General features: G+C 42.2%; 1 protein-coding gene and 1 pseudogene across 1 annotated transcript; both read left to right on the top strand.

Moving 5' to 3' along the window:
- The first annotated feature begins 1,561 nt into the window (after positions 1-1,561).
- Positions 1,562-5,298, top strand: si:dkey-282h22.5 (uncharacterized protein LOC107988040 homolog). The gene is made up of 4 exons (XM_037088615.1): positions 1,562-1,676; positions 2,509-2,611; positions 2,737-2,866; positions 3,589-5,298. The coding sequence occupies exons 2-4, from the start codon at positions 2,518-2,520 to the stop codon at positions 3,866-3,868; spliced, it is 504 nt and encodes a 167-aa protein (XP_036944510.1). The 5' UTR covers positions 1,562-1,676; positions 2,509-2,517; the 3' UTR covers positions 3,869-5,298.
- A 146-nt stretch (positions 5,299-5,444) lies between these two features.
- Positions 5,445-15,842, top strand: LOC119013793 (annotated as a pseudogene).
- The last annotated feature ends 36 nt before the right edge of the window (positions 15,843-15,878 follow it).

Genomic DNA, 15,878 nt, shown 5'->3' with positions numbered 1-15,878 from the left:
AAAGTTAGTGCAGATGGCAGGGACCGCTGCCCACTCAGATTCCTTCTCAGCAGTGATGAAAACCTCATGCCATTTATCCGTTCTGTCTGCAGACATCAGCACAGGATGCAGCAGTATTAAGGAAGAAGGAGATGGTCTGGAGGAGATCGGTGCTGGAAGTCCTTGCGACAAAAGGTATTTCATTTCGGAGATGACAGGGAAAAAGTGCTCCTTTTGCCCGGTATTTCAAAATGAAGGAAAATTTACTTCGGCGATATGCATCTTTCTTCGGCGTCCAGCTGCATTTGCACTTCCCAAAGCCGTCCAGGATTATAGATTTAAGAAGAAGACTGAAGAAATCTGTTTCGGGAATAAAATGAAAGAAGATGTGTTGCTTCACCCTCCATCAGCAGTTTTATCATCGAGGGCGGATTATTGTCAAACTTAGTCAAGTGATTTTGTAAATCATACAGCAGCTTATTCGAGTTAGAGAGGTCTGTGTTGTAGGAGTGATGAAATGACTTAGAGGATGTGTGTTTTTCTAATTACCACACAATAGTAGGTAGATAAAACATAATAAAGCCCCTCCAGTGCCCTTTCTGCACCCTGGTGCCTTTTTTTAGTGTTTCGCCCCTGCCCCCTCAAACATCCTGCATCCACCACTGGCCAAAATGCACCCAGTCACCAGAATATACAAGATTGGCATTTAACCTTCCTGCAAACCTCAGCAATGCTCAAAATTTGACTGTTATACATACATGTCATGTTCAGATTGGATTTATCTGAGCTGTTGGGCAGCAGAGGCAGCCGTCTAGGGACCATCTCTTCAGATTGTGTTTTAAAACAGAGGCAAGCATCTCAGCATTTGATATTTTTAACATATCATAGTTTTACAGCTGTGTTTGTGTCAACAGAACTAAGTATTATTATGCCAAAACACAATCTTGTCCCAACACTATCGAGTGTTTTTTGTGCCTGACCATCGTGGAACATTGAACCTAAAAAACATAAAGTTACAACATAAAAAAATGTAAAGGTTCAGCATATCCATGATTGTGTAGGTTGCATTGCTAAATATGTCTCTTTCATTAAAATGATGTACATTTAAAGTGTGTTTTCCACTTGCTTATATTCAGCTTCATCACTCCTGACAGTTAAAGTGACTGGCTGGGCCTGTCGGAGCCCAGATGTTGAGCAGATTGTATTACAGTCGGCAGTAAGAATGCTATGCTGGAGCCACATGGCTACATCAAACACCTCCTCTGGATCAGAGCCCACAGGGAGTGCAGTTGCCCTCCACCGCCCCCAGATGTGGGGGATGGAGGGAGCAGATAGGGGGATTATCAGGACCTCCCATTCAGCCTCTGTGGGTCATTAATCATTATTGTAGATGCAACTACTGCAGGACACAAATCGGAGCGGAAAGCATGCGCGTCTGCATGTGTTTGGGGAGATTTGCCCTCAGTGTGTCTGTGCGTGCAGCAGAGTGTGTTACTGCTGCATCACAGGAGTGGGTGGGAGCGGGTGGGAGCAGGTGGGGGAGGGTGTGGGGGGGACAGCCCGGGCAGATTGGGGAGGCAGTTATAAGAGGGTGCCGGCCAGGTCATGTTTTCCTCAGTGTGTCACTGCTGAAGGATCGTAGTGCAGAGCGTGTGCTGCTTTATTCACCTGGAAAGACTTCTGGCATCACTTCACAGGTATTAAAACTCATTATATTACTTTGTAGAGTGATTCATCTACAGGACAGAGACGCAGCATGAAGCTAGAAGTGAAAATGCAATTTCCTCCGGATATAAGCACGCATGTCTTATATGAGAAATGAGGGACAAAATCTTGTTATCCCAGTAAAATAAATGAAGAATTAGATTTGTGTTTATTGCCAAGAACTTTTTTTTTTAACACAAGGAATTGTTTTGGCTTGGCAAAAAAGATGATACTAGGAAAAGAAATAGGAAAGAAAAGAGCAGTTCTTTAAGTCAATAGAAGAATAAGACTGAAAATAAAGAATTAAAAGTAGTAAAAGTATTAAAGTGATAGAAACAACAGCGAGTATTTATAATGTGACCTATTAAATAAAAGAGTTGTGCTGAATGTACAGAAACATGCAAACATATTATTGAGGGAATGTGCAAAAGTTCACAGTATTATTAAAGTTTTTGGTCAAATGTAAGTATTATATTAAATGCTGGATTGCCACATTGAGTCTAATTGAAACAATATACAGTTTGTACAATGGGACATTTTAAATTTAAGATGTTTTGGAGTATCTACAGGAATACGCAAAAATGTTGCAAGTCCAGAGACAAACGTTAACGTAACACACTGGTACATGTGCAGATTATTGAATATATTAAGCGGAATTGGAATGTAAGTGGATTTTTTTTTGCCACGGTGTAAGAAGTTTTCTTTGAGTGAACGTGTGCGAAACTTTCCTGGCATCACTTTTCTGTACACTTGTGTCTCAGCAGCACCCTCAGTTTTTTTTTGTTTTGTTTTGTTTTTTAGATCTATTTTTTCTGCTCTGGTCAGGTGAAGAAGATGAAGATGAAGGGGATTCTGGTCCTTCTCTGCATAGCCGTGACATGCAGCGCTCAGAAATGGAAACAGGAGACTTCACGCTGGGACCCTAAAGGTCAGGGACGACATGGTCTTTCCGCAATTATGAATTAAGTCTCAGTTTAAAAGCACTCAAATAAGAACTTGTTCAAGTTAGATTAAAGGCTGCATGCACCTATAAATGTACATTTCTGTCTTCAGCAGAAGATGCCAACGGAAAGACTTGCTCCAACCTGACCCAGGTGCTGGACAACTGGAAATATGCAATTGTAACCCAGGTGAAAGACCTGCTGATCAATGACCACGCCTCTGTCCTCCCTGAGTACAACAGGTGGGTCGCACTTGACTTCTGACTGTAACTTGTAACTGAAGCAAGAACAAGAAAAACAGAGTCAAGCTGTTGAGTAAGAGAGCGAGGAGAATAACAGCAGCGAGTGACGTCAGCGAATATTTTTATCGTTCACTCACAGTCATATAAGAATTAGATATTATGTAACTTCCTTTGCTCTGCACATGACCAGCTTGTGATGTGATCCGGGGATTGTTCTGGTTCACTCGACTTTTAAATCTGACCTCACTCGGGCGGATGTGCCAGGAGAAGACGGGAAACGTTCCTGAATGAAATCAGTGTCTTCTGGCAGATATTACTACAGAGTCACGGACCTTTTCTCTTAGCGACTGTGATACAAACAATTGAGAGCATGTTTAAAGTTTAAACATTTAATTTTGACAGAGGGCTCGGTGTTATTTTTACAAACTTGGGCCAAAAATCATCTATTTTTAATCGTGTTGAGGAGATTCAGTTGCTGTGTCTGTTATCCTGATGTTTCCTGCAGATGATGGGCCTGTTCCTTCTTAACAGCACGTTGAGACTTTCATGTTCGCATTGCAAAGTCGACTTGGCTCTCCTCTTGGTTGCGTTTTTTTTTGCCAATAAACAATGTTCCTTGTACATGTGATCTTGCGGAAATGTAACGGAGAGCCAAAGCTCTTTCGACGGAAATAATTTACTAGTTTGAACTTTCCCAAATCACTTTGCACGTGTCCACCCAGGATCCAGCCCCTGTCAGATGCCCTCGGTGACCTCTACAGGCAGTTCAACACCCTGAAAGATGAGCTGGGAAAGCTCACGTCCAAGTTCGACAGCGTGGAGGGTTTTGTGGACGACCTCAAGGCTGGCAGGTTCGCTCTGCCTCAGCGGCCTGTGCAGAGGTTCCCGCCCAGCATTGGTCTGAGGTCTCCATTGCGAGCACAGATGAGGGCTCCGGTCAGGGGGATCATCAGGGGGCCGACGCTGATCAGAGCGAGGAGGAGAGGGCCGCAGAGATCTTAGACCTGCTGCCTGCCAGCTTTTCTCTTTTGTCAGTGCTGATGTATAAACAAGAGTGGATGTTTGTATTCTATTATTTCAGAAGAAGATGATTTGTTTATATGACTTTATTGATGTGAGAACAGGTCACATAAATAAGAAAAATAATGCATGGTGTGGAATATTTCGCCCTACGAAGTCACTTTCAACCACAAAGTGGCGCCATTTATCAGACGATCTTGTCATCCTGCTGCTCCACGCCTGTTAAAAGCTGGACATCAAGTAACATAATGGCTGAGAATCAAGTCTTCAGTTGTGTGATATATATGATATATAGTATAGATATTTTTCTCTTATTAAAAAGGGGCACTATGTAGTTTTGGAGAATAAATTAAGTTACAGTACCGATGAGATCATAATACAAATTCAAAAACATATTTATTCTCTCCTTAAGTGAATAAGTGAGCTGTTCTCGGGGGAAAATGAAGTCAACAGAACACTGTTTGAAGCTAGGAAGGTGGCAGGGTCCGCCACATATAAACAAAGTGAAACAGCATGGAACTGCATTTTCCTTTAAGTTCAGTATGTTTATCAAATTTATTCAATCATCAAAACAAAGACAGTTTATTTATTTAGTTTGTTTAGCCATACAAAAAAAAAAAAATCAGTCTGGAAAATCCTCTTCTGATCAGAATTTCCTCCCCAAAATGACACAGTGCTCCTGTGTATGATACTCATTTGTATACTTTGATAGTACTTTGTATTTTTTACTCAAATAATTATTAAAGAAATAGATTGACGTGCAACTGACATTCATTTGCATTTGGTACACTGTGTCATTGTTTTATGATGATGATGAAGAATGAAGAATAAAAAGATGATTGAGTTATTGAAAGTCATTACATTGATTATAATTATTTCACCGCTGGCTGCTACAAGACATTAAAAGCTTACTATGCAGCCAATTTAAAATCCCTATTCTGTCACAGTTGATGTGGGCAACTACCAAGAAGACCCATATAAACACGAACAACAGGGAACATGGAAGTGACTCAGCACTTACGCATTTCACACAGCAGCAAGAGGGTCAAAGTCTCAAGGTAGTAATAAAGAATTGAAGACTCTCAAAAAAGCTCTGGTCAACCATGCTGAAGAGTTTGGAGACAGGGAGGTTACTCCCATACTCTATGATTTCAACCAAGGACATGGTGAGAAAACGTCTTAAGAGTTGTCAGGTTTTTTTGTCTCTACTTTGCTGTTGTTCTTGTCTAAACACGCCGCCACTTTTGTTTCCAGGCATCATTTTTTCACCCTCACCCCCACGCCTCATCAACTGTGTCGCCACTGATCGGGAGAGCTGCAGCTTCAGTAGTAAAGTGCAAGTACAGAAATGTGTGTAAAGAGTTAAATGTCAAAGCAATGCCTGTGATCAATAAAGCCCGGTCTACAGACTACACCGATATAAGATTTCCAAAGTCTTTTTCCATTTGGGCGATGATCTGTTGAACTTGTGTTCAGTCAGTCTGTCGATCATCTACTTCAGTTACTTAAATGTACACAGGCTCCCAGAAGATTGTCCAGTCAGAAGAACGTGGGCTTTTAGGGAGGGGGCGCCATAAAGAGGCTACTTTATTATGACATTATGCCATTATATTACTGAGAGATCTTCAAGTCAATACAAAAAAACTTTAGTCATTCCAAAGGGGCCTGAGGCAGGCTTAAAAAAAAAAAGGACATACACAGTATAAAGACAAGACATGATACACAAACAGTGATTCAGCAATTACAACACAGTTAAAACAGCAGCAGCAGGGTCAGCATCTTAAGGTTATAATGAATAATTTAATACTCACAAAAAAGGCAAAATCCAAAAGCAAAAGATATTTCAATCATACTTCATGAATGAATTTGGATCACTTTGATGTATTAATACTATTACTACCACTACTACCACTACTACCACCACTACCACTACTACTACTACTACATCTACTGATGATATTTAAAGATGTTATAATTTAAGGGGGGAAACTAGTTGAGGACCCAAATGCAGACACATACATGGGAGGCAGGATGGGGAAAGCAAAAAGCGAGCATTATTTAACAAAAGCTGAAAAGTGCAAAATCCAGGAGAATGAGAAATAAAAAAAGAATCTCGAGTACAACAACAAAGCAACTAAAAGGCTTAAACAAAGTGCAACAGAAAAAGCAAAGGTCAAATCAAACGAAAAACAAGAAGTCAAAATTCAAACCTACCAATGGGGGAGACACAGGAAGAGGGACCGGAGGAAACACTAGAATGCTGACGGATGATGGAACAAACTGACAAACACATGAGGGAGACAAAGGCCATAAACACAGGGACACTAACAAGGGGATCAGGAGCAGGTGAGGTGAGCGAGGAGGGAAAAGGACAGGTGAGGTAACGAAGGGAAAAACACAGACAGCGAAAATCACACAGGAGAATCTAAAAGGCAAGAAGAGACACATAAGGGCACGGTTTCAAAATAAAATTGGAAATGAAAAAAATAAAACCCAGGATCAAGACAAAAGGTTTGGTATTTAGGTGTCAGTTTACCCCCAGCTGTAATCTAGGTACACAGCTCTGTCTTTGACATGCAGCAAAACTGGTTTATGTGGTTTCTGCCTGCTAGTAGGTCAGCTGTTATTGGTGCAATATAAACCCCAAATGAACCTGAACCTGGTCTTAGAAGGTTTCATTGGATTGGTGAAGTTCCTTGAAAGAAGGCGGGACTGCAGTCTGCAAACAAACACTCTGTTTAATGAGATGCCCTTTAAAACTGGCCGTCAGGGACAGCTGTTCAGCAAAAACATTTGTTTGGTTCCGAGGTGACTGTAGTATCATGTTTGAAGAAATTCTCCAGTCTGCCATCTCAGTCACCCTGCTGGTGGCCATTGTGGGCCTGCTGGTCTTGCATCTTCTTCACTCCAGCTTCAGCTCCTATGATGAGAGACGGGAGCCTCCAGGACCAAAACCTCTCCCCCTGCTTGGTAACCTGCTTCAGGTGGATCTCAAGAGGCTCGACAGATGTCTTTGTGAGGTCAGAAAACAAGTTGTTGTTCTTTGATAGAAGACAGTTTAACTAGTATTTTGGTAATTGTAGTACTTAGAGTAAGAGTCAATACATTTCATTTATTATCTTAGAATGAGAGTCTGACATTCACCTTCCTCCATCTTTGTAGCTGTCCAAAATTTATGGACCAGTGTTCACAGTCTACTTTGGACTGAAGAAGGTGGTGGTGCTGGCAGGACACAGGACAGTCAAACAGGCTCTGGTCAACCATGCTGAAGAGTTTGGAGACAGGGAGGTTACTCCCATATTCTATGATTTCAACCAAGGACATGGTGAGAAAACGTCTTAAGAGTTGTCAGGGTTTTTTTGTCTCTACCTTGCTTTTGTTCTTGTCTAAACACGCCGCCACTTTTGTTTCCAGGCATCATTTTTTCCAATGGTGACACATGGAAAGAAATGAGGCGTTTTGCTCTCACCACGCTGAGAGACTTTGGGATGGGCAAAAGGATTACTGAAGGGAAAATAATTGAGGAATGTCACTACCTGATTGAACAATTTGAACAATATGAAGGTAACATTGTCTCCATGAGAGCGGACCATAGCGATACCTTACAGTCTCTATCTAACTCATGTCCTTAACTCTTTTTTTTCCCCCTCAGGTAAAGCTTTCAACAACACCCAGGCAATCAACTATGCATCTTCTAATATCATATCAGCCATCATGTTCGGAAAGAGGTTCGAATACAAAGACCCTCTCTTCCAAGCCATGGTGGAGAGAGACCACGAGACCATCCGTCTGACAGGATCAGCTTCTATCCTGGTACCTGTCAATACGTCTACCACTATAATACTCAAGAGATCAAGTATTTTGTCCTTGTAGTTGCAGAAATATTAAGTAAAATGTTGCAATATGTAAGAACTGGTCACCTGTAAAATTCATGCTCCAAAAAAGGGTAGCATATCACCAGAGAAACCACAAACTGCTGCTAACTGTAGCTGCCTTTAGCTCATTAGCTCAGTTAGCCATGCAGCTAGTGGTTCAGACTGGGTGCTCAGGGATCAGGGGAGTGTTAGTTAGTGTTTCCACCGCTAGCACAGGAGCTGTAGTGCAGGACGGGCCAGGGCTAGCTGGTTAGCATGCTAACTACGCTAGATATCTCTGCAACACAATACAAATAATTACAAAATTGCTATTTTAAACATTCTGTTGATATTTTTTGTTTTTGTTTTGTTGTTTTAGGGGCGGCTGTAGCTCAGCAGTTAGAGCAGGTCACCTAGCGATCAGAAGGTCACTGGTTCGAATTCTGGCTCCCCTGGAGCAGAACTGAGCTGCATGTCGAAGTATCCTTGAGCAAGATACTGAACCCCAAAATAACAGTTATTGTATGCTGTTATTATTACTCCATTACAGTTATACAACATGTTTCCCTGGCTGCGCCCTTTTCTTAAAAACTGGAGGGATATAATGAAGAACGTGGAGGGAAACAAGCAGGACTTAAGAAGCCTCATCGCAGGTCTGAAGGAGACCCTGAACCCGGAGATGTGTCGATGCTTCGTTGATGCATTCCTGACCCGTAGGCATGATCTGGAGGTGAGGTGTCCCGGCTGCAGTGAATTCCCTCCTTGGCTTTAAATGATTAAGTTTAATCCATCATTTTTGCATTTTATACTAGGAGTCTGAAATCAAGGATTCACTCTATCAAGATGACAACCTGCTCTACAGCGTGATGAATCTGTTTGCAGCTGGAACTGACACCACAGGAAGTACGCTCCAGTGGTGTCTGCTGCTCATGGCCAAGTATCCTCATTTTCAAGGTGCAAAAAATACATCTGCATCGTCGTCCAATTTGGCACTTCTCACATGAAACTTGAGTTAAAGTTGCATCTCGTATTCACCAGATTTATCGCCTGTTTCGCATGCTTTCAGACCAGGTCCAGGAGGAGCTGAGCAGGGTGGTGGGAGGCCGTCAGATCCGAGTAGAGGACAGGAGGAACATGCCCTTCACTGACGCTGTGATCCACGAGTCACAAAGGCTGGCCAACATCGCCCCCATGGCTATTCCTCACAAAACCAGCAGAGACGTCACCTTCCAGGGTTACCTTATCAAAGGGGTCAGTTGCCCATGTCAGTCCAAATCTAGACATTTGCTGTGCCTCTCTGAAAACACTTGAGATCAGTGCTTTGGTTCAGAGACTTCACACGATATACTCCACTTTCTTCCTTCGCCTACAGGGGACGACTGTGTTTCCTCTCCTGACTTCCGTCCTGTATGATGAGAGCGAGTGGGAGAGCCCGCACACCTTCAACCCGTCACACTTCCTGGACGAGGATGGCAAATTCATCAGGAGAGACGCCTTCATGCCCTTTTCAGCTGGTAAAACAGCTTAATTAGCTTGTACTCTGTAGATGTTTAACAATTCTGAAGACACTGTCCCAATTTTGCAACTTGTTTTGTTCTTGCAGGTCGCAGGGCGTGTCTCGGAGAAAGTCTGGCCAGGATGGAGCTCTTTCTCTTCTTCACCTCCCTCCTCCAGCGCTTTCGTTTCACTCCTCCACCTGGAGTCACAGAGGGTGACCTGGATCTCACACCAGTTGTGGGCTTCACCCTCACCCCCACGCCTCATCAACTGTGCGCCATCAGTCGCCACTGATCGGGAGAGCTGCAGCTAGAGTAGTAAAGTGCAAGTACAGATGTGTGCAATGAGGTAAATGTAATAGTATACGATGCATAACATTTTGCGAACTGCCGATCATGCAAAGCTAATCTTGTGTGCAAGAATTAAAAATTGGGGGGGAATGGAACATGCTATGTTGCTTTTAACACAACAAATCAAACTGCATCCACGATGTACCATATAAATATTTTTTTGTATTGTAATGGAAATGACTCATGTTCATATGCTTGTTGCCTAATTTTAGTTGGACCCAGATTTACTTACCCATACATAGGACAACAGAGTCCTTACCTGCATTTGACCAGTTTGGTTTACTACTACTGTTACAATGACTAGTAATAATGATATGATAATGTTGGAATGGAATCTTATTCAAGAGCATGTATACCTACAGGTATCACTTTTCACCCAACAGAACTCTTGTATTCATTCTAGTAATGTGTTTGACAAAGACCTCGAATCGAACTGGCTTCTGCTCATGTTTACTGACAAGAGGAAAGCTCAGAGGTTGCGTTTGAACTTTTGGGATTAAAAAGTGGATTTTCTGACATTTTCTGTTGTCAGACTTTTTTATCAAAATTGTAAAATTGAGTTTTATTCCCATTAGGTTTAGTCTCATTCAACGACTTCTCTATTCCATCAGCAGCGACAGGCTATACATCACATGAAGCTAACTGTTGCCTAGAATAAAATTAGGCATTTGCTAGGTTTGAACATTGTTGGAAACATCTGGGATAATGTCCTAGTCATTTATAACATTGTAATGTGAATGTTTAATGTTAGAATATTTGATCTTTAACTCAAACCATCTTTTCCAACGCATAACCTAGTACTTTTGTAATAAGTTCACACAAAGAAAATAACAAGTGAGTGGAAGGAGTCTGTGTGTTTAAAGGGGGAAGAACAGCTGGTAATCTGCTCACCATTGCCAGCAACGTGCCAGCGCTCATGTATAAATGATCCTTAGGCCACTTGCATAGGTTAGGGTGTCAGCTCTGCATAGAGACAATAAATAAATATAAAGCATAAGATACATTTGACATGTTGTTTTTGTTTCATTATTTATTAGATTCAGTCTTTTCTCTTTTCCAGCGTGTATGAGGGGCTCCGCCTGCAGTAGTCATGGCCAACAAAATGTATTGAGCTTAGGGTTAATAATAATAATAAAGATAATAATAATAACATTCTTTTTTAAATGTATTTGACAAACAGATCAATCAGCTTGTAATATTAAGGTTTATGAAGCTCTGCATTGATTCTAAACTCAAATCAAATATCCCCAAAAACATTCATAACAAATTGTTATTAATTTTTCCGACCTTTACACTCTATTGTTTGTAAAACACAAAATGTTATTGTTACAGTGACAATACATTTTGGCACTGAAAAAAATCTGAACTGAAAGACGACAAAAAATAAGCAGTGAAACATTCATTCGTCGGACAGTTAAACTGTGAGCGGTTCCTACTCTCCTTGGATCAACTCCTGACTGGTTAAGGCACAAAGTATTATTCTGTTGATGACCTTAAACTTGTCCTGTGGGGCGACATTTCCAGGACAAGCCTTCATGTTGAGCTCTACAGACATTCACTATATTAACGAGCCAAAAAGGTCTGCAACCGCTGGTAAATATATGTACAACAATGAAGACGTCAAACGACTGTTATGACCGATGCAGGTGACCTACATTTTAACCTATAATTATCTGTACCTGGAATCGGAGATGCTATCGCATTAAGGTGTACTTAACAAAATGACAAGTAAGACCTGTTAGATGAGTCTTCGTGTTCCAACGTGACTTGCCCCACTCATGTGACATAGCTCTCAAAGGGGCCCAGTGGGGCCCAGGGAGACAATTAGTAACCCTGTAACCCAGCCAGGAGCACATTCCAGGTTTTGCTGTCTAAGTAGGTACATAATGAACTAGTAGCGAAGCTCAGTCAGATACCGCCGTCAACAGCAGCAAAGATGTCTCTTTTGGAGGATTTTGTCATCTTTCTCTTCTCCACTCCCACTACTCTGTTGGGGACTGTTGTTCTCCTGCTCATCATCCATCTTCTTTCCAATGGTTTCATCAGCCAGAAAATGGAGGAGCCTCCAGGACCTTGGCCTCTTCCCCTGCTTGGTAACCTGATGCAGCTTGATCTCAAGAGACCCTACAAAACCCTCTGCAAGGTAACTTTAGCACTCCCAACGCACAGCAACACCATTTTGTAAACATGGCGATCTATCTCGGACATATTCAGCAAAATGTTTTGTCTCTCTCCAGCTCTCAAAGAAATATGGGTCCGTCTTTACGGTGCACTTTGGAACCAATAAAGTGGTGGTCCTGGCTGGATACAAGGCTGTAAAAGAGGCTCTGGTCAGCAATGCGGAAGAGTTTGGAGAGAGAGACATCGCCCCTATATTTTATGACATTAATGAAGGTCATGGTATGCTCTTCTTTTACATTAATTTCACATATTAGCACAAAGCAAAATAATGTAAAGAGTTATAACACGAATAACGTTGTAATTGACATCTCTTTGATATAACACTCTTTTTATTCCTGTGCGTTGAGATCTGTGTGGACAGCAATCTGACATGTGCGCGGAGGCATACAACTAGTTATCATACGTTCCAGTGTTGAGTCTGTCACTTCTTTGTTTGCTTTGTTGTCTTCTGACTCACTGATTAGCACAGTTATCAATGCAGTGCAAGCACAGATTGAATTTCACTCACATCTCATGTTTGATAGGGATCTTGTTTGCAAATGGAGAAGTGTGGAAGGAGATGAGACGTTTTGCCCTCACCACCCTGAGAGACTTCGGGATGGGCAAAAGAATGGCTGAGGATAAAATCTTGGAGGAATGCCGCCATCTGATCCAAATGTTTGAAGAGCATAAAGGTATGCAGTCAGTATATGGAGTGAAAAGGCATGATAAGATGTTCTGATATACAAACATTGCGGATGACTTCAGTGTCTGGTCATGATGCTTGTTGAGCTTTCCTCCAGATAGTCTGCTATTTTCAAAATCAGGACACAGGCTGTGCTCAAATAATCAAACTTTTTTACTATCAATAAATATTTTCATAGCCATGATTAGATTTTCAACATTTGCACTTTCTCGTGCTGTAGTCTTTATACTTTAATAAGTTGTCACTACCACGTTACAGGGAATCCATTTGATACGACATGTCCGGTCAACTATGCAACATCCAATATCATCTCTGCCATTGTGTATGGAAGTAGGTTTGAATACAGTGACCCAAGATTCAAAAACCTGGTGGCAAGAGCCAACGAGAGCATACGCATGGCTGGCTCAGCACAGATCCAGGTAAACTTTAAATTATTTGGTCTCTGAATTGGTGCCAATTATTATAATAAGAAGAGGAAGAACAAGAATGATAATAAAAATAATGAGTAAGAGAAACAGTCTCTTGGGAAGCAAAGGTGGGACCTGGAATAAAGATGACCCTGTCCTCCAGGACCGGTGTTTAGTCCTAAATGGGGAGGTTGGCATCAGCAGACTAGAGGATGTTGGTGAAAGTGTGCTAGGGGAAGGCACGCAGTCTGGAAAAAAAAGTAAATTTGTCAATGTTCAAATTGAGGAAGTTGGTTTGGATCCAGGACTTTATTTCCAGAGTAGACTGAGTGGTAGAGGTGATTGCTTTGGAGGGGGCCAAGAACTGAACCTTGGGGAAGACCTTCGGAGAGGGAAGCAGGTAAGGATTTGCAGTTGCTGTGGCTAATGAACTGATATCTGCTAGAGACGTCCAGGAGAATGCAGTGATGTTGAAAACAGCGGGAGAGAAGGGTGGAATGGTTGATGTTGAGGGTCTGCTGATGATGAGTCAAATGTTGCTTTCAGGAGGATACCACCCATGATAATTTAATAGTAACTGACTAATTTCACTGGGCGTGCACAGTCCGATACAGCCGTATTGGATCATCATCCAATTTTTATCATAGCTTTGCATCGCAGAAGAAAGACCTGAAAAATATGCAGGGTCCATTCTAAGAGCCAAACCATGAACTTTTCAAAAACCTCACTAAGTGCTGTTGTTGCCTCAAATAAAAACAAAGTAAACTTTGTGGTAAAACAATCACAATATGCTTCGAACAGCACACGAGCCTCAGTCTCCTGGGTGCAAGTGCCCGGCTAAAAAACATTTAGCTGTAACAGCTTGGTCTAAGTGTGGAAGTCTGGTCCCGTTTTTACTCAGTTTCAATGATGGTCCTCTTTATAGCAACTCATCTTTCTCAGGTTCGATCTTCTGTGCTAGAGAGGCCACAAATCTTTTCACTACTATGCAGAAGACACAGGGATCTACCTCCCTTATAAATCTAATGGACCTCAATAACTGACCTCACCACAACAACTCCTGAAGGGCTGAAAACTTTCTTCAGCACAAGTTACTTACAAGTTACAAGTTACTGTCTATTGCTGCTGTATCCTTCCTCATCATGCCCGCCATCCCTTAGAGTTTGACAAACAAATCAATCTGATAGTAACCACTCATGTGATGAGAAACACTGAATATATCAGAGGTACTGTCCTCCATAATCTCTGTTGTTTTTTTTGCTGGCGTTTCTTGCAGGTTTACAATATGTGTCCCTGGCTGGTCAGCTGGATCAAAAATCGGCAGCAAATGTTAAGTAATCGTGACAAGACTGTCAAAGATGTCAAAGATTTAATCAAGCATCTGAAAGAGACGCTGAACCCTAACATGTGCAGAGGACTTGTGGACTGTTTTTTGATTCGGCAGCAGAAAGAAGAGGTAAGACTTTTGATCTTTTGTGTTTCTCAGCTCCGGCATCAACAACAATGTTGCACATTGTCTATTTTATTATATGTCATTGTTCTTTCCCATAGGAATCTTCTGTCTTCAATGAAATGAACTTGATATACACAGTGACCAACCTGTTTGGAGCTGGTACTGACACTACAGCAGCGACACTGAGATGGGGTTTGCTGCTCATGGCCAAAAATCCTCATATACAGGGTGAGATGAGAGAGGAGGCTTGTTCATTTATGGTTTCCCCTCTCCTCTTGCACAACCGTGATATTGACGTGTGGTATACATTGAAATGTTTCAACAGCTTTTGGATTGCCACGACTTTATCTTTTAACCTTTGCCTTGAAAATTGATCAATGACCAATGTGATGGCATAAGTAAATACTCGCAGGGGAGAGGCAAATGGAGCCATCTTGGCCTGGAGAGGTCAGTCTTGGTTTGGTTATGGAGAAAATAACATCCATTAGCGTCTCAGACTAAAAACTGGATTGGTTCCATTTTATTTTTATCCATGTTTCTGCCTAGAAGATACTAAGTTACTGACAAACTCAATTTTCAGTGCTATTTTAAAAATGGACCGTTCCTATATCTTTCGACTACGCCATACGACTACGTTTTTGAATGTTTCAAGGAGTTGGATTAGGGTTAAATACCAGCATAAGACCATCCCAACAGCTTGTGTTTGGTGATAATCGGCATATTAGCATGCTAAACTAAAGTGATGAACAAGGTAAACCTGCTCAACTTCGCCATGTCGGTCGATGTGAACAAGTGTGAGGGTTATGCCGACATCAGCATTTAGCTCAAAGCTAAAACTGTGCCAAAGAGCAGCTTCACAGAGCTGCCTTGACTCTTAACCTTGTTAGAATGAATGCAGACAGTTTGAATCTATTGGTTTTGTGTGTTCAGACCAGGTTCAAGAGGAGCTTAGCAGGGTGGTAGGGAGCCGTCACGTCCAGGTAGATGACAGGAAGAATCTGCCGTACGTCGAGGCCGTCATCCATGAGATCCAGAGACTGGCCAACATTGTTCCAATGGCCATTCCTCATAAAACCAGCCGGGACGTCACCTTCCAGGGCTACTTTATCAAAAAGGTTGGGCGCTTCAGAATCTGGGAATACTTCAAATTTTCATCTCGAGTTTTCAGAGATATAGCTGCTCTTGTCTTTTGCCTACAGGGGACGACTGTGTTTCCTCTTCTGACTTCCGTCCTGTATGATGAGAGCGAGTGGGAGAGCCCGCACACCTTCAACCCGTCACACTTCCTGGACAAGGATGGCAAATTCATCAGGAGAGACGCCTTCATGCCCTTCTCTGCAGGTCGCAGGGCGTGTCTCGGAGAAAGTCTGGCCAGGATGGAGCTCTTTCTCTTCTTCACCTCCCTCCTCCAGCGCTTTCGTTTCACTCCTCCACCCGGAGTCATGGAGGATGACCTGGATCTCACACCCGCTGTGGGCTTCACCGTCAGCCCTTCACCTCATAAGCTCTGTGCCGTGAGTCGCCAGTGAAGAAGGGTTCGGTTTCTCCTGCTGCAAGACGTAGCA

The sequence above is a fragment of the Acanthopagrus latus genome, chromosome 23 (assembly GCF_904848185.1).
Source record: "Acanthopagrus latus isolate v.2019 chromosome 23, fAcaLat1.1, whole genome shotgun sequence".
Classification (NCBI taxonomy): domain Eukaryota; kingdom Metazoa; phylum Chordata; class Actinopteri; order Spariformes; family Sparidae; genus Acanthopagrus; species Acanthopagrus latus.
The sequence above is the reverse complement of the archived record's forward strand: the minus strand, read 5'-3'. Positions and strand labels throughout refer to the sequence as shown.